Source organism: Dromiciops gliroides, chromosome 2, assembly GCF_019393635.1.
Source record: "Dromiciops gliroides isolate mDroGli1 chromosome 2, mDroGli1.pri, whole genome shotgun sequence".
In the NCBI taxonomy this organism is placed as follows: domain Eukaryota; kingdom Metazoa; phylum Chordata; class Mammalia; order Microbiotheria; family Microbiotheriidae; genus Dromiciops; species Dromiciops gliroides.
The window spans coordinates 382,735,895-382,755,524 of NC_057862.1; the positions used below are offsets into that span (position 1 = coordinate 382,735,895).

The window sequence follows — 19,630 nt, forward strand, 5'->3', positions numbered from 1 at the left end:
GTTAGAACTCTCTCAACAGTGATTTTAAAAGTGATTTCATGAGACAAGGAATATGATCTTAATAATTACACAACTATCTGACATCATGCAACTCAAGATTTTGACTTATGGCTTTGATGTTCCATATCAAATAACTACATAAACAGGTTTGAATAAAGGCATTATTTAATTAGCATCTGCAAATCATGTCATTGGAAGATTGTTGAGCAGATGGAAAAGCTTGGTGAAAAACCATATTACATTAACTTTAAGAGGAGCCAGTTGCAGCCACACCAGAAAGTCCTTTTTCCAACCTGTGATTTAAATTTAAATTTGCTTTACAAGTTCATAGATACTCTCTAGTTTCCATGAAAATGATGAAACCTGAAAATGAACATGTACCATAGCTAGCGAAGCTATTCAAAATTCTATAGTACCATCCGAGATGAATTATTCCCCCAAACCAAATATACTTTTTACAATCTATAAAACAGGACTATGAACTGGAGATTTCAGACATCATCTAATCTAACCCCCTCATTTTACAGAGGAAAAAGTCCTACAGAAAGGAAGTGAAGGCTTAAGGTCACACACATAGTAAACAGCAGTCAGGATTTAAATCCAAGTCCTCAGACTCGAAATCCAGTGCTCTTCCCCCACACCAGGTGTGTGTCTCTCTCTATATATATATATTTTACATCTGCTTCCCTGGGACTGTTCAAACCCTTTACACTGATATGGGAGATCTTATGCTTAAAACAAAGACAAGCAGTCTGCAAACAATCACAGTGGGGAGCCAATGCATTTATTAGTAGAAGTTGGTCCTTCAGGATTCTGATCCGCAGGAACTGGCTGTTCCCAGAGATGGTCCCCCTGGTTTAAGCTGAAAAGAAAAGGAAACTTTTGAGTGTATTTAGTTAAAACCCTGATAAATTTCATAGTTTCTTATGTTTACATCCAATACCTTAACACACAATTTCAGATATTTCAAATGCAACAAAAGTAAATACTAAGAGGCTCAGCTTCCCCTAACTTAAAAAGACGAGTTAGGCTTAAAAAACAATGAGCTTATTCTGCTTCCAAGCAGTGGCCTCCCCAGTGAGATATGAGGGAGAAAGAAGGAGAGAGAATTATGGAGAAGGAAGCTGGGCCAAGTTCTGACATTCCTGAGTGGGAATTTAAGGAGAAAGCATCATTGGGAATAAGAATCGCCTGCTTTAATAAAACAGGATGGCAGAGGAAGAAACTAACATTGAAAATGCCTTCTGCCTTTTCATAAGGGAATGGCCGAGGATGAGTGGCTGCAATTTAATTTTAAAAACATATATATGTATATATAATAAATATATTTACTATATGTATATATACACAATAGTAATATATTAAAAAGTATATAAATACACACAAGACATCAACATTTTGAGGACTGGAGATTTGTTGGTATTAAGACACACTGCATTGACATAGATCATGATCTCTCTGTATCTTAGCAAAGTATCTCTAGCTGATGACACAATGAGAAGGACTTTAGTGGAGGAAGGGTTTGTAACTGTGTATAAACATATACTTTAAAACATCATTTGTGGGGCAGCTAGGTGGCACAGTGGATAAAGCACTGGCCCTGGTTTCAGGAGTACCTGAGTTCAAATATGGCCTCAGATACTTGACACTTACTAGCTATGTGACCCTGGGCAAGTCACTTAACCCCCACTGCCCCACAAAAAAACAAAAACAAAAACAAAAAACAAAAAACCACATCACTTGTATTCTCCTTTAATTATAGGATATTTGGAAATTTTGCTTTACCTCAAGGTTTCCTCTAGCCTTCCTGAGGATTTCATGAGTTAAAATCACTAGAAAAAGAAAAACAGAAAATTAATTTCCTAAACTGTTCAGAAATGCACTTAATGCCACCTCCCTCTCCTACCCTATGTGACAAGAGTAGTTGGTTGAAGAGAAGCTTTTAGACTTGAATTGTCACCTGAGAAAGGGCCTCATGAAGCTCTGGAATAAATGCCTTTTTCCCCTTCCCTCTCAGACAGTGTAGAATAGAGTCATTTTGTCCTCCATGGGAACTAGGGGAATCTCTGAGGACACTGCCTTACTGGGGACATATATGTTTGGATCAGAAATAAGCCCAGGTACAACAACACCATACACTTACTTAGTGTTTTAAAGTACTTTCCGCAGAACAACTTTGTGAAGCAGTACAAACAGTATTTTACCCACTTACAGATGAATTAACTCGAGCTTTCAGAATTACTTGCCTGGGGAGAGAGTATGGAATTTGGAACTGAAGGTCCTAAATTCAAATGCCAATTCTACCTGTATGACCTGGGGCAAATTACAGCCTCTATGGGCCTTAGTTTGTTGATCTGTAAATGGAGAAGGTGACCTCTTAAGTTCCCTTCCATCTTTAAATATATGACCCTAAGTATCTGAGGCAAGATTTGTCCTCTGACTATATGTAACACTCTTCTTAGTATTTCCATGATGCACACTGGATTGAAGAGAGTCAGACTTCAAGTTTTAGTTTTAGTACTACCACTCATTAGCTTTGGAACCATAGTACATTAGCCTTCATTTCCTCCTCTGTAAAATGAGGGTGTCGGACCACATGATTTCAAAGTTTTCCTATATTCTTGGGTGTATGTAGATTATTAGCTGGATCCCAACAAATTATCTGGGCCTACAAGAATCTTATAGGAAGAAAGGATATTAGATGATTATTTTTTCCATCTCTTTGTCAAAATAAAATTAAATGATCAGCAATTAGCAGTGTCCTGTGCTTCACTGATCCTGCTACAAGCCTCATCAAAAAGTTTTTAAGTAGAGATGCAGTTTAGAGGCAATTCCAAAAACTGCTGGGTAAGGTCTGGGAAAACTCTCCTTGCTTTGAATTCTTCCAATTGCTGAACATGGCCCAGAATATGGCTTAAGTGTAACGGTATGCTCTGCTAACAAAGTCCAAGGTTGAAATGAACTCACCAAATTAAATTCCACCCCTTAAATGGCTTATTCAGTACAAGGGCAGAATGTCGAGCTTGATAAACAAATATGAGTGGCTGTTTCTTGCCCCACAGCACTTTTCATCAGATGATTTCAAAGCCTGTTTAAATTCTGTATTTGGGGGAGGGTATAGGCATTTTTTCACTAAGCAAGATAAGATTTTAATGCAATAAAGTCACTTTTGATAAGTTTCCCAGCCCTTTCCTCTTACCCTTCTACCAGCATGCTGAAGAGGTTAAAATTAATTATTGTAAATCACAAAATATGTCAGTAAATATCCAAGAAAACCCTAATGAGGAAAAATGGGGGCAAAAATTTGCTTCAAAAGGAGGGAAGATGTAGATTAAATTGTTTTACTTCTAGTTTTTTATATAGTTCACATTTCTATATTGTTTCATAGTTTATAAAGAAAGCATTTCATCAGAAACTCGTGAGGTCATTACTATAGTTACCCTTATTTCACATATGAAGTTAATTGTAACAGTGTGGCCTAGTTAAATGGGCACTGGACTTGGAAATCAGAAGGCTTCCCATTAGCCTTGTTATTTCTTCCTCTATAACCTAGGATAAGTCACAACCCCTTTGAGCCTGTTTCGTCATCTGTAAAATGGGGAACAGTACTTGACCTACCTACCTCAAAGACCATTGTGAAGAAAACCTTAAAATACTGCATAAATGTCAAGCTTTATTAAAGAACTTGTCCAAAATCACACACATAAGTGGTAATGTCAGGGCTCAAAATACAGCACTTTTTCCACAGCACAGTCACATTCCCAAAAGGCTTGGCTCAACCCGCCCCAAATCTACAGAATTAGAGCAACTGATGAAATAAGTCACATTTTAAGTGTAATTTAAGTTCTGATAATCGTTTCTCATTTGCACTTCTTCACGTGGTTACCCTTTCAGTGCTTAGTGTAGTGCCTGGCACATGGTAAGAGCTTAATAAATGCTTACTGATTGATTTTATACAAAGTGCTAGGGTCTATCAAATTTCCATTTCTAGATTAATTGTTTCTTGAGCCTGCCATGGTTTCCCTAAGTAATGACTCAGCTAGAGAGTAATTGAGGAACCAGGTCCAAAAAAATACAGCGGTATAGAACCCAACCCCATTCTAATGGAGCTAATTACATATTCACTGCCAAATCTTGTTATTATTTTTATATATAAAGAATTTGTGGAATAAATTTGGGTTCCAGTTTTATCATCTGCCAAATTGGGGCATAGTGTGGCAAAATGTAGAGGATTCTGTATTTGGAGTCAAACCCTGGTTATATATACCTAGATATGACCTTGACTAAGTCACTCCATCACTTAGCTGCTTTACATTTCTTCACCAAAGAACAAGGAGGTTTGACTATAGCATCAGCTGAATGTGGTAGTTCATCAGTTAAATCAGCCCTTATTGAAAATCAGTGGCACAGACAAAACTGATGCTAGAGAACTCCACATTTTCTACCATAAAGAACATTATGACAGCATTAGAAAGATCAATGACAATTCAGAAACCCCTGCCACTTTGGCATGCAGAGAAACAACTAGAACACCTCTATGGTGTCTTCCAGGTTATGAGTTGGATCATTTAAGACTGATTATTTGTATGAACTATTCAAATTTCCATGAAAACTCTAGGTTCTCCTACATAGCACTGGACTAGTAAACATGAGTCCATATTGTAGTCTTTAATGAGCTGTAGGCCAGTCAGTAAACCTGCTGGTTGTTCTTGAGATAAGAGATTAGAAAGGACTACAGAAACAATATGCTGATATGCTGTCCCATTAACCTAAGATGACTGGCTCTGGTTGCTCTCGGAAGTTCTGCCTGATGTATACAATCACAAGGGACACTGGCAATTGGGAATTTAACAAACTTCCCTCTTTTCTAGTTCAAATCCTGCCAGTCTCATGGATTGTTCTTTTCGTATACCTTCCCAGAAGCAGCTAAGGTATACTCCTACTCAGCAATAAACTCAGCTCCCCAAAAATGGCCCAGAAACTTTCAGCTTTATCAGGACTCAAGCTTGAGGCAGGATCATACCACTGAGAAAATGCTGAAATAATGGCCTGAGGGGAGGAATAGGGGGTAGGGATGGTGAGGGATGCCTTAGTCAGCAATCTCCCTAAGATAGAGGAAATGACACATTAATGCGGAGCAGCTTCAGGAGGCTATAGTGCTGACAATAGAAATGAATATAATAAACAGCACTGACATGGCACCTAATCTTTGCAAATACCATGACATATAGGATTTGATGATTAAAAGATGTTAACACAATTTCAACAAAAGCGGGAGTCAAAAACAGCTTGCCCCAAAATACATAGAATAGATAGACACAGTATATAAATAGAAAAAACTAGAAGTTATTTGAGTGTAAACTTTTACGTACGTTGATCAAAAATGACTTTTTCCTGGTGTTTCCTCAGCTGTAAATGTCTAGCTGTACTATACAGCTTCTTTTCTTGCTCAGAAATTTTCTTGTGCAGTCGGGTGATTTCAGCTTTCATATCAACAATCTAGAGAGGAAATAAAGATATACTGATGCTGATCTCTTTTTTAGGGTCCACATGGAGCAAGTTATCTGATGGAGAGTATTAACTACAATAGCAATTATCCTTTCTTGCCCCTCCTCATGGTAACCTTATCTTGCATGATTTTCATATTAACTTCTGAACGTCCTTATCAGATCACTTCTGTGGTTCCCAAGGCTGAAAACAGCATGGGGAAGTGACCATTCTGGCTACCTTTTCCGATGGTATTCATTTAGTGGCCCAAGACACTAAAAGTCAATATTCCAACATGGGGGCTATTCACTGCAGATACAACTTTTCCTTGTAGAAGCAGGTACCTGTTTGGCACTCAAACAAAGCTTGAAATATGGGCTGTGTTCTAAATTGGATTTTAGGCAGCCCTCTACAATCCTAAAGATGCTTTTGCTGTGTGAAAATACAGATTAAAAGGCACCAAAAGCAGAAATTTAATTAGTTATATTCAGATAGTAAAAAAACCTTTTTTTATGTTTCTTGAGAAAACTAATAAATCTGTGACTACTTTATGCTGCACAGTAGGCTATAAGAGTAGTTATCATGTAGTACAAACAGCACTGGGATCAGAAGACTTTGGTTCTGCTCCTGGCTTCATCATTAACTAAATGTGTGGCCCCAAGCAAGTCACTTCACCCCCCTCCTGTATTCGAAGAGGGCATTGGACTTGAGGGACAAACCCAGAACTCTTCACAGTTTTAGCCAGTGTTTCCTCCCTTCTAACAAAACTGTTAAAAGTCAATTTAGTATTAAGTATGGAGTCTGAATATGCCAAAGATCCTATAGTATGAAGCACAAAACAGTTTCTTAGTTGTAAATAGTTTTCCATCTGGGGAAGACAGATGGGGAGATTATGCTGGAATGAAAAATGACACCTACAAGGAATGGTTAAAGACCACTGGGGTTGTGGATTCATTGTGAGCAGTATCTTCACTAAGTATAGAAAAATATCCATGGTCCATGGAAACTGTACTCCAAGAGATGAAAATGAAAAATATTCAATGGCTGCCATTGCCAGGCTATGAACTTTAAGGGGAAAAAAAAAACCAAAACGGAGACATCTAACTGGAATGGTTTAAATAAATTTGTCCACTGAAGTAGGAGGATGCTCTCTGTAATTCCTTCCAAACCTAGAATACTCTGATCTTATTTATAAGAAGACAGAAACAGCTTTTTTAGGAAGAAATTAAATATGCATTCCTTAAAAGAACAGTAAATATATCATTAAAGGTAGGAAGATTTTCATAATCAATCTAGAGACCAAAATTTTATGAGGTTTCAAAGGATTTCAGTTAGAAGCAAGCTAGTGTCTAAAAGTTCCGAAGAAATATTACAAGTTAGTCCCTCAAAGGCTCACTATCACACAAAGTACCCTGCAGAACTTTGCAAGGATGGAGATAAGATGTTTACTGTAAGGTGATTCGGAGGCACACCCCTACCCACTTAAATATGGGTTGCTTTGCTTCTGTTGAAGAATAAATTTTACTGTGAGAGGAGACAGTATCACTTACGTACTGCCCTGAATTCAAAGAGTTCCTATTTCCTGTAAAGGGAAAACTCTAAACTACAGCAGGAGTAGCTAATGGCTTCATATGGAACTGTCATCTTGAAACACTATAGTCTTCACTACTGTTCTTGCTACATTTTAGAAGTTTAAGGGATAGCCAAAGATTTTTACACTACTTAATAATATGGCAAAATTCTTCTCCGTCTAGTATTTGGTGAGATCCAAAAATTTGGCAAGAGTAAAAAAAAAAAGAAAAAGAAAAAGATTTCAAGCCAACAAAGTTGACTTCTTTCTTAGGGTAGTGTTCCCCTCCTTCAGGAAGCTTCCTTTGCTGAAATGAATGGAGGGATCTCTACCCAGTCTGCCCAACGAGGCTAGAACCATATTTTCAGTATATTCTAAAAAAAACTTAGCAGAATATTAATGAAAACTAAAAAAAAAAATCAGATAAGGATAACTCAAGTAGTCAGTGGGATTACAGAGGGGATACACCACAAAAGGAAGATAAACTAAAAAATTACAACTCTTCAATATGGTAAGAATAGGCTCAAGGCTCAGGCCCATGTATTTGTCAAATTTCAGTACAGCAGAAGAGCCCCGTTACAATTTGAGAAAGATAAAATTTTAAATGAATAAAAGGAGGTCCCACTCCACAAAATGAGTAAAAAATAACTCATTACAGAAAAAGATGATACAAGCTGAGTGTGTAAACAGATTACAGGATTTCGATAAATTCACGGATGATAGATTTAATGGAAAAAATCACTCAAACATGTAGTATGTGCACAACAAAGATGACTAGGATATGGCTTGTGCTTTTAGGGGGACAGAGGGTAGATCTATACATGAAAAGACAACTGGCAGCAGAAGATAAATACTAAATGAGTAACTATTTCTTGGTTAACAGGAGACCCGTCTGATAGCCATGTGATAAAACAATAATCACTGCTACTTGGGTTGTATGGATGGTCCACACAACACAATGCCACAAATGTTCTTTAATCACCAGTGTGTGCTTAGTATTCCCTCTAAATTAAGTGCTTCATAGGATAGTCTGTGGAAGAATGAGCTATAGGTGTTCATCAGAAAAGATCACCTGGAGGGGAAATAGGGGAGAGGATATGTTCAAGGGATAGTGTATAGACCAATGTGTCTGAAGAAGACTATGGAGGTAGGATATAAAGCTGGAAAAGTGGACTGTGGCAAACTATGGAAAGTCTTAAATGTCAAAGGGGCAAAATGTCTTGGGGGTCAACCCTTCAGGTTGACATTCCAAAGGATAATTATGTTCCTCTATGGGAGGGAGTCCACCATTATGAGGAATCCCTACACAAAGCTGACTGGCAAGTGAGTAGTTAAGAGAACATGAAAAATGCTAAGGATGCCCTGCTATTCTCACATATTTGAATTTGAGCCATCCTTCATCTTAGCTTAGCATCCCCTCCCTGAAAACACACCAAATACTTACTGCACTTTTTGTTTCTACTATTTAAAATATACTGCCCTCTATAACAGTTATTTGTGTACATGCCTCATAACCCCTACAGGGGAAGTCCCTTGACAACTGAGAATTATGTCTTCTACTTCTCTGTACACCCTCAAAAGCCTAATGCTAATGGTGCTTAGCAAAGAGTTGAACAAATGAATAGAGAGATCTTTGCCTTATCTGTAATTCACCAACGGAGTCTGAAACTTAACCAGAGTTCAATTGTCCCTGTCCCCATTCCTCCCCACCATCCAGCATTTCACAGATGACCAACTTGTATTCAAAAAAGACACTTTCCTCTTTAAAAATGTGTCTTTGTCACTGCATAAAATTGCATACCTGATTAGAGTGAACAGGACAGTGGCCATTTATGGGAAGGGAAACTCTCCAGAGAAGCTTCAATAAACGAGCTGCCTCTTCTAATATCTGCTGTGCTGTGTTAACACTGTCAGAAAAACCATTCAGAGGCGCCTGGTCTGGAACCTATATTGTAGGATTAGAAACATGTTATATTTTGTCCTGAAAAGATTATGAAAATGTAAGCTTTAATTAGTGGTATAAATCCTTGTGCTGTGATAGTCGTGTTTTAATATGATGAAGAAGAGTACTGAACCAGGAGAAGCTCCTTAATTTATGGGTTTTAAAGACTACTGAATTATACATTATAGAAGAATTTGGGGGGATTTAAACCAAATCAATAATTGTGATTAATAACTGGTTGCATTTACTGTATTTACTAGGACATGAGGAAAATGCTTGGCAAGACTTGCCTTCATTTGCATTTCATGGCAGGCAATTTGAAAGTCAAATGATGCCAGACATCAATTTAAGCAATGTAGATGTATCCTCCTTTAGCAGACCCTTTTAAACTGTTCTATTTAATGCTGGAATGACTATCAGGGACCCATAAAATATATTTCCCTCTGCTGACAAAACAGGAAAAAAATGTCCCCGATGTGAATAGACCCAAGAGACAGCAAGAGATACACAGGGAAGCCCTTCTACACCAGGAGGACAAGTCTTGCTAACCAGATGCCTTCAGCCAATTGAAAATAAGTGGCTTCAAGTCCTGCCTTTTCACTGTATGAAGTGAGTCATTTCCCCTCTTCGGGTCTGCTTTCTCATCTGTAAGATGGAAGCAGCAAAGTACAGAAGAAAAGGCAGTGGATTTGGAGATTTGAAAAAACAACAACTTGGGTTCAAATCCTGGCTCTGCTATGCCTATATCATCTTGGAGAACTTATTTCCCCTAAGCCTCGGTTTTCTCATCTGTAAAGGGAAAGATTTGGACCAGGTCATCCATCTGGTCATCCTTTCTACCTCTAAAGCCTATGAGCCTATCTGGATTTGCACAGATTCATGAGTAGGTGTTTCAAAAACTGTAATGTGACAGGAATACTCAAAATAAAAAGACAAATAAGATAGTTCAACTTCTCATAAAGGGGTTTCGATGAGCAAAGTCACTGAATGGACTTGCATACCCAGAGAACAGGCAGCCAAAAAAAAAAAAATCACTAAGCTGCTGAAGTATTATATTATAACCTTAGGGAACAGCCTCTATTTATATCACCTAAGCAAATTAATACTAGCCCAGAGGCCTAAGAGAACCTATATTATGAGCAACTAAAATTGTTCACTAATATGAACCAAAAATGTAAAGCTAGCAGTAGTGCTATAGGAGGCCAGATTAAGTCTAACACCTCCAGTTAGCATAGTAAAGACTTAAGGGGTTTTGTTTAATCTACCTGCAAGGCTGGTTTATACTGCATCTATCTTCCAGAAACACAAGTTACACAGGATGCATCTGGCAAATATACTTCTCCCTTGGAGGTAAGCAGGACTAACCCCATTTTACAGGGGAATGGAGGAGCAGAAGAGGTTAAGATTTTAAGGCCAGAGGGAGGTGTTAGTGGTGATTTGGGGAGAGAAAAGGGGAGAAATTCAGTTTGATGCAATGAGGTTCTGTTCAATAAACACAATAGCTAAAAAAACAAATCATTTGAGCACTGTTAAAAGGATTACAATAACTTGGTCTACCCATTTCAAAAGGAAGTCTATACACATGCAGCATCAGAAGCTGATCCTGTGCCAGTGTCTCTGATTTCTTAGGTATTTCATATACAATCCAGAAATCTAACCAAATGAGTGTTTTCCCCCTCCAGCATATCTATTGTTCTTTTTTTTTTACCTTTAATCCAGTTTCCTGGTTCTTGAGGCCAGAAATGGCTTGAAGACGAGCTTCCATTTCCGAAAGTAGCTTCTGGCCTTCACAAATTTGCTTACGTAAAGCATTATAATCCTCAATCAGGCCCAGAATGTGACGTCCACTTTTGTTGGCCCATATTCGATGGCCAGGAACAAGGCGGGGAATATCCGGGATACTGTGTGCAGAGCTGCTGCTACAACATGAGGAGCTGTCTACATCCCCTCCAGACACTTGGGGCTTTTCTGCAAGAGGGGAAGTATATATTCTAATATCTTACTTTCAGGAAGGGGCACATTTTTCCCTACTGACTCTAACTAGCACTTTTAACTCCTGCAGCAAAGAGGGAATGCTGAGTATGCTTAGATTTAGGGTGCTGCTTCTCATCAGAACATGAAAAAGCCCAGTGCTTTTCAACTTTACTTTTACCACTTGCTCTAGAATGACTCCCTCTCCCTATGGCCATTAGCTGAAATCCTACTAGCCTCTAATGGAAGCTGAAGCTTTCCTTGATTTCCCAGCTAGAAGTTGTGTCATACTCTTCTGACTCCCCACATGTATTATTCTGTCTTCAATTTACAACTGTCATCTTATTTAGTCGTTTTTCAGCCCCATTTGGGGCTTTCTTGGCAAAGATACTGGTGGTTTGCCACTTCCTACTCCAGCTCATTTGACAGGTAAGGAACCAAGGCAAACCAGGTTCGACTTGCCCAGGGTCACACAGCTAGTAAAGGTCTGAGGCCAGATTTGAACCCAAGAAGATGAGTCTTTCTGAATTCAGGCCTGGCACTCTATCCACTGTGCCACCTAGCTGTCCTTAATTATTTGTGCACAGATCTTATTTTCCCTACTAGGCTATTAGCTCCTTTAGGGCAGAGATTGTATATAACTCATCTGTGTATATTCCCTAAAGCAGGGTCCTGAACATAAGTGCTCAACTAATGTCTGAATCAGGGAAGTACCTGATTTTGGTAGCAGTGCCAAACTATGATCTGACAGCTCACATTGTTCCTTGTCTTCTGTGGACGGTTCATTATCAACTGCGGAGCCCAAAATAAGAGAAAAAACAAATGAATTCAAAACTGACATTTTAATTTCAATAATCCACGTATAAGACTTAAATGTGAATACTTAATCTAATACTTGACATTTATATTGAGCTCTGAGTTTACAGTGCAATTTCATAAATAAGCATTTAAGTGCTTACTATGTGTGTGACATGGACTGTGCTAAGCACTAGTAAAGGAAAGCAAAACCTTTCCTTGCCCTCAAAGGGCTCACATTCTAACGATGAAAACAAACATGATGATAACCAGTAACATACAAAATATATGTAGAATAGATGGAAAGTAATCTCAAAAAGCACTAGCAGATAAGCCAAAGAGAAAGGCCTAACACAGGAAGAACTTGAACTGAGTCTTAAAGGATCTTGGGGAGACTACAAACTAGAGGAGAGGAAGGGGAGTAGTCCAGGAATAGAAGATAACCCACGAAAAAGCATGAATATCAGAGATGGAGTATCCTGTGTGCTGGACCTAATCTATGGTGGTACATGAAGAATAAGACTAGAAATGTAGACGGCAGCAGCCAAATTGAGGATTTTCTATTTGATCCTAGAGATAATAGGAAGCAACTAGAATTTGCTTTGGTAAACACTGAAGGGACTATGTTGAAGGAACTATGAATTGGTCCAGCCATTCTAGAAAACAATTTGGAACCATGCCCAAAAAGTTACCAAACTGTATATATCCTTTGGCCCAACAATAAAATTGTTGGACTTATACCACAAAGAGATAATAAGAGAAAAAAGACCCAAATGTACAAAAATAGTTATGCCAGCTCATTTTTATATAGTAAATATCTGGAAACTAAGGGAGCATTCGCCAACTGGGAAATAGGGGAATAAACTATGGCATAAGAATGTATCAAATACTGGGGCAGCTAGGTGGCACAGTGGATAAAGCACTGGCCCTGGATTCAGGAGTACCTGAGTTCAAATCTGGCCTCAGACATTTGACACTTACTAGCTGTGTGACCCTGGGCAAGTCACTTAACCCCCATTGCCCCACCAAAAAAAAAAAAAGTGTATCAAATACTATTGTACTGTAAGAAATGATGAAAGAGATAAATTTCACAGAAATCTAGAAGACTCGTATGACTTAATGAAGACAGAGTGAAGTGAACAGAACCAGGAAAACTTATATAATAAACAACTTTAAAGTCTTAAGAATTCTGATCAGCAGGGACAGCTAGGTGGCACAATAGATAGAGCACCAGCCCTGGATTCAGGACCTGAATCCAAAACCGGCCTCAGACATTTGACACTTACTAGCTGTGTGACCCTGGACAAGTCACTTAACTCTCATTGCCCACCCTACTCCCCCCCAAAAAAGAATTCTGATCAGCACAATGATAAAGCATTCTAGACTCTAGAAGACCTATAATGAAACATGTTACCCATTTCCTGACAAAGATGTGATGGAATCAAGGTGCAAAATGAAACAGATATAATTGTGGATGTGGTCAATGAGGGAACTTGTTTTGCTTGACTATGCATATCTGTTATAAGGGTTTTATTTTTCTTCTTTTTTAATGGGGAGAGAATTGCTTTTTGTCATTTAGGGGAGAAATCGTTTTAAAAGAAAGCCAGGGGGCAGTTAGGTGGTACAGTGGATAAAGCACTGATCCTGGGTTCAGGAGGACCTGAGTTCAAATCCGGACTCAAGACACTTGACACTTACTAGATGTATGACCCTGGGCAAGTCACTTAACCCTCATTGCCCTGCTGCCCCCCCCCCCCAAAAGCCATTTTGGCATCTAAATGTGGAATACAGAATGAAGAGACTTGAAGTGGGGTAACAATTAGAAAGCTACTACAATTAATTAGTCCAGGCAAGAATTAATTAGGAGTCACCACTAGAAGGTGATAGCTGTGTGAGTGGAAACAAAAATGATGATTTCTGTTTTGGACATGTTGCATTTGAGAAGCTTTCAGGACAACCAGTTCCAGATGGTCAAAAGGCAATTGCTGATATGGAACTGGAGCTTAGTAGAGAGATTAGGGGTGGGTATTTAGATCTGAGGATCTTCTACATGGTAACTGAATGGATGAAAACTCATGAAGTCACCAAGTAAGACAGGTAGGAAGAAACCAAGAGACACAAGAACCTAAAGAGAAGATTGTATCCAAGAGGAGATGATGATCCATAGTGTCAAATGCTATAGGAGATGTTGAGGAGGAGGACTGAGAAGAGGCCATTGGATCCATTTGATCTTAATAACAATTCTAGGAAATAGGAATCATTATTTCTATTCCCCTTTTAAAGATGAAAACCCTGGGGACTAGAAAAGTGAAATGACTTGCACAAGATTAGATAGCCATCAAGGAGCAGAATTTGGATCTGTAACCCAAATATTCTTACTCCCACTATGATGCCTCCCACCATTTCCATTCTAGCCCAGGAGTGGAAGGAGTGATTTGATTAAAAGAAAATTAAAAAATAAGCAATATTGCCCCAGTTGAATAGCCTTACTGAGATGTCAGAATTATATGGTACCAGCCTATTAAAGAAGTCATTTGCTTTTTCGGAAAACACATGGCAGCTGTTGAGAAGGCTAGGCAGCCAGTGGCCTTTAAATGTGATCTTTAAAAAGTGGCACACTCAAACAGGGATCTCAAAAACACCTCTAAAAGAAGAAACACTGCTGCCTGACAACAAAATTATTCTAATCCACAGTTTCCCAAATTTTATTTCTATGCTTTGGTAGGAGAATATCTTAGTCATATTAGTTTTAAAGATATTCTTAATAAATTTCTCACTAGTAAAGCCTAAATCCAGATCTTAGCAAAACTGGGAAGTAGGTGATATTTTCCTCACAATCATCTTACAAATTTTCCTTAGAAATCATCTCGTCCAAACTCCTCTGATTTTACAAATGAGGATACCGAGGCTGACAAAGAAGTAATTTGTTTAAGGTCAAACAGACAGGAAAGAAGCAGAAATTCTGCCGGAAAACGAAAAGGCATTTTAAGACTAGAAGACCAAGACCTATAGAAACAACCTAATAGAATAGCCTGACTTTCACAATGTTTCTTGACTCTGCAAGAACTGCTGAGTGACAGCACAGTACGATGGAAATCAGTACTATATTTGGAGTCAGACGATCTGGGTTTATATCCCACTTCAGACACTTACTAGTTGTGTGAAGCTGGACAAGTCACTTAACCTCTCTGGGCCTCAGTTTTTTCATCTGTAAAATAAAGATTTGGACTTGATGACCTCTATGGTTCCTTCTGACTCTAAATCTATGATTTCCTGAAGACCGGAAAGCAGAGTGACAGAAAATAGGTTTAGGCCAGTCTTATATCATATGCCAACATGATAGGTACTCCAATCTAAAAATAAAAGGTCACTTCATAAAAAAATAAAATTAGAAGAGAACAGAAGGGAGTGCTTTCCAGAACCATGGTTGGATAAGAATTCACAAACTAAAAAGGAATACATAATTCTGATCAGAAAAGACAAAACATTGTTAAATACTATGAAAAGTTTAAAAAATATATATAAAGAAATGTAAACTATCAACAACCATAGAAAAAATTCTCCAAATCACTAAAAGAAAACCAAATTAAAATGACTAAAGTTTATTTTTTTGATCCAGAATTCTAATTTCACTAGAAAGGATAGAGAAAAGGGAATGGCCTGAGAGATCTCAACTCTCCTTCTGCCAATTCGGATCAAGCAACTCATCTAATATTTATAGACACCAAGATACTCATAGCAGCACTGTGACATCTAAAAGAAAAGAAAGCAGGTGCCCATTGACTAGAAAGTGGATGAACTAATTCTGGTGTATGACTATAAGGGGAAATTACTATACTATAAGAAATGAGCATGAAGAATTCAGAAAAACATAGGAAAACTTATATGAACTGATGCAGAAAATAGAACAAGAAAATAGAAACAAGAAGAAAATACACAATGACTACAAAAGCATAAATGAAAACAACACTAAAAGGGTTCTGAACTCAAATTAAATGTAATGAGCAGTCTTGGTTCCAGAGGACAAATGACAAAATACACTTGCCTCCCTTTCATAGAGGTTGGAGACTGAGGTGTTCAAAATGTTACTAATAAGTCCCTGTGTGGTTGAGTTTTGATTAAAATGTCTGTCAAAAGCAATGGTTCTGTGAAATGGTGAGTGACTATATTGCCCCAAAACAAACAAAAACCTCTAAAGCTTTCAAATAAGAGAAGACAACTTTGGTTCCAGTATCTGCCCTACCAATTACTAGTTATACAAACTTCAATAAATCATTTTACTTCTCAATTTATTTCACCATTTGCAAAACAGAGAAAATAATGTGTCCTATCTACCTCCCAAAATTGTTGTGACGATCCAATAATGCACAATCAAGCTAGCCATTTAACTCTAGGATTCAAGTTCTTTTATAAAGAAAAAAAAAGGGTTAGACTAAATGAACTCTATCTTTCTAATACCAACATGCTATTTTCTAAGACTGTGTATTCTAGGGGGCAGCTAGGTGGCGCAATAGATAAAGCACCGGCCCTGGATTCAGGAGGACCTGAGTTCAAATCCAGTCTCAGACACTTAACACTTAATAGCTGTGTGACCCTGGGCAAGTCACTTAACCCTCATTGCCCTGCAAAAAACAAACAAGACTGTGTATTCTAGATTTCCTTTCTGTTCTAACATTCTACATTCTAACATTGTGTTCTATGGTTCCTACCACCTCTAACATTCTATGGCCCAACCCTTCCCATTCTTAATATTGCCTAAAGAAAACTGCAGTGCTAAGAAGCAGGCCTTTCTCTAGATAAGATCAGAGTTTAAAGTCTGTGTCATACAATACAGGGCAACTAAGTGACATAAGAATATAACCTTGATAGATAATTACCTGGATCTGATGTGAAATCTACAAAGCTCTGTGTTGGGTACTATATGCCCAGTAAGTGTGTGAACAGTTTACTAAACTTCTCTCCAACTGGAGTGGCTCCACCATTACTGTCTGACAGTGATGCAAATAAAGATAAAATATGCCTCAAGGATATAAGGCTAGAAATGGATTACATAGTGTGTTCGCTGATTGTTCTTGGGAAACACAGTGGCAACTGTAGCAAATGCTACACTTGATATACAGATGTTTGAGTAAATAGCCTTTGGCTAAGCCAAATTTATGGAAGCTTAACCTAGTTTCCATCACATGCAAAATCTGTAGTATTTTGCAACTAACAGTTGGAAACTCTGAAACCCACTATTGCCAGCTCTCATAGGGTAGACATTCAAGTAGGGAAAACAGACTGCATGAAAGCCAACTCCCAAAGGGCAAAACTGAGAGCATATGAAGATCAAGCCTGGTACAGAGAGATTTGGGCCCTTTGGCTAAGGCACAATTCACTAAGGAATCCTAGTATAAAAGAAGTGAAAGGATTTCCCCCCCATTTGTACAATTCTGTTCTAAATACAATGTAGTAAGAAAAGCAAATGACTAGTAATCAGGAGAGGGCTCTAATAAACTAGTCACTTAATCTCTCTGGGCCTCTGTCTCTTCATTTGTAGCATGAAGGATAATAACACAAAGCGATTGTGAAGATCAAAAGAGCTAACAGAAGCATAGGACTTTTAAAAATGTAAAGTGCTAAATAAGTGAAGGGGATTATTACAATTTTCTTTATTTATTCTGTTTGCTTTGATCACACAACCAAGCTCAACTTCAGTGGAAATCAATAGTTTCCCGAAATGAAGAAATGGAGGCACAGAGATTTGAATGACTTGATGAAAGTCCCAGAGTGACAAGATTGGGACTAGACCCCCAACATACTGGCTCCGGATCCAGTCTGCTTTTCTTTAGGCTCTATTATCCATCTTAAAAAATCAGCTAGGTGGCACAGTAGATAAAGCACTGGCCCTGGATTCAGGAAGACCTGAGTTCAAATCCGACCTCAGACACTTGACACTTACTAGCTAGCTGTGTGACCCTGGACAAGTCACTTAACCCTCATTGCCCTGCAAAAAACAAAACAAACAAACAAACAAACAAAAGTCATATGATGTTAAGTAAAAGATACCTTAGAGGGAGCAGCTAGGTGGCGCAGTGGATAAAGCACCGGCCCTGGATTCAAGAGTGCCTGAGTTCAAATCTGGCCTCAGACACTTGACACTTACTAGCTGTGTGACCCTGGGCAAGTCACTTAACCCCCATTGCCCCACAAAAAACAATAAAAACAAAAGATACCTTAGAACATAGAATGTTGCATCTAAAAAAAAAGAGTAAGAACCTTAGAATGGAAAATGTTATCATCAAAAGGAATCGGGAGATACAATCTAATAAAATTCTCTTAAAAAAGAAATTAAGAATCAGAGAGGTAAAGGAGCTTTCCTGAAGTCAAGCAGCTAGCTTATTGTACAATACAGGGCTAGACCCGAGATCTCAACTCCCAGTGCAATACTCTATTCTCTATACCACGCTGCCTGCCACAGAAATCAACAAACTTTGAGTCAGGTGAAGAACAGGAGGATGCAGGAATCTTTCAAACATTCACAGGTACACATACACCACTGTGCTGGAATTCTGAAAGAACTAGGGTAAAAAAAGTTGTCCTACCCTTGGTTCCTGGACAAAGCTGCCATTCTTTTTTGGGACAGCTGGGCGTAGTCAAAGGAGACACTGTAGCCATAGTGTCCTCCCCCTTTGAAAGCTGCTCCTCTAACTTGTTCCTCAGGGCATTATTTGTCTCGATGCTTCTCTCCAGTTGAACCCGCAAATTCTGTATCTCTGTCAGGAGTTCGTGCAAGTCCAGAAGATGGTTTTGCTCTTTTCGGCATTCCTCTGACACATCTTGTCTAGGTTCTGTGACATTGTGTGAGAAAAGACTTTATCTTTTCTAATTAAAATGTCAGTCTTCGCAGGAACAGGAATAGTTAAGGACATAACTACCTGTATATTCCCTTTACTAACAACCAGTTATATCTAAAATAATGGCTTGAATTAAAACCAAAAATATTGGCAGACATAATTGCTGCTATTGCAAACACTTAATAAGAGCAGAAAATTAATTTTCACTTCTGGCCATAAAAGCTAGCAAATTGCCCACCAAAATCTGAAATTATGTCTAGGAGTAATAAAATCTATTTGGGCTAGAATTACCGAATCAAAAGGGCCATTTTTTAGAACATCATGTATCATAAAAGCCACAAAAGAAGGGGTAAGGAAAGCAACTATAGGAGAAGATGATAATTGTGATATGACACTTTGCAAGACAAACTTCCAGCTGGAAGAAGTTATCTAGGAAATTCATTTTTTTAAAGGCCCAACACCTCAAAATTTAAACTGAGGAAATTCAGTGATCTCAACAATTTAGTATCTTTTAGAGGAAAGGATAAAGAACAATGTATCATGTGACAGTGCCCTGATACAAACAAAACCACAATAAAAGAAATGTTGGACCATGTGAGGCCAATGAAAATAAACTAATAACATAAGACATTCTTATGCTGCCTAAGAGAGACAGTTAAAAAAGACCAGCACCAGCTCAGTGCTTTATTACAGCATCTCATGCCAAAGGGTGTCAATGCCATCCTTCTACTATAAGGGCTTCCATCTCAGTGTGGCTCCAATCTGACCCAGTTTAATTTAAAATCAGATGAGCTCATGGCTCCAAATACCTATCTGTCTTCTGTTTGCTTCTTCCAGCTTTTCATATACCTTGAGTTCAACTCGGAGTGACTGCAATAATTTAGCATTCTCTGCATACTGTCGTTGCTGAACCTTCATTTCTGCCTGAATCCTAAAAAGTGCAGTGCAGGTTAAATTAAAAGATGGTTAAGTCTGGTTTATTTTAACATGAGGATAAAACACATGCAAATGACTATTTCATAGGACCAC

The 19,630-nt window shown here is 38.3% G+C and overlaps 1 protein-coding gene across 3 annotated transcripts in view; it reads right to left on the reverse strand.

Annotated features, from left to right (window-relative positions):
* Positions 1–308: 308 nt before the first annotated feature.
* CDK5RAP2 (CDK5 regulatory subunit associated protein 2) overlaps positions 309–19,630 on the reverse strand; it is a 153,807-nt gene continuing 134,485 nt past the window's right edge. For all 3 annotated transcript variants that reach the window (XM_043983832.1, XM_043983831.1, XM_043983830.1), the window contains 8 exons: positions 19,411–19,532; positions 18,350–18,595; positions 11,685–11,762; positions 10,708–10,967; positions 8,859–9,002; positions 5,373–5,499; positions 1,786–1,832; positions 309–862 (listed from right to left, as the gene is read on the reverse strand). In XM_043983832.1, coding sequence (XP_043839767.1) covers positions 806–862; positions 1,786–1,832; positions 5,373–5,499; positions 8,859–9,002; positions 10,708–10,967; positions 11,685–11,762; positions 18,350–18,595; positions 19,411–19,532 — 1,081 coding nt within the window. In that variant the 3' untranslated portion in view covers positions 309–805. The remainder of the gene's footprint in view (positions 863–1,785; positions 1,833–5,372; positions 5,500–8,858; positions 9,003–10,707; positions 10,968–11,684; positions 11,763–18,349; positions 18,596–19,410; positions 19,533–19,630) is intronic.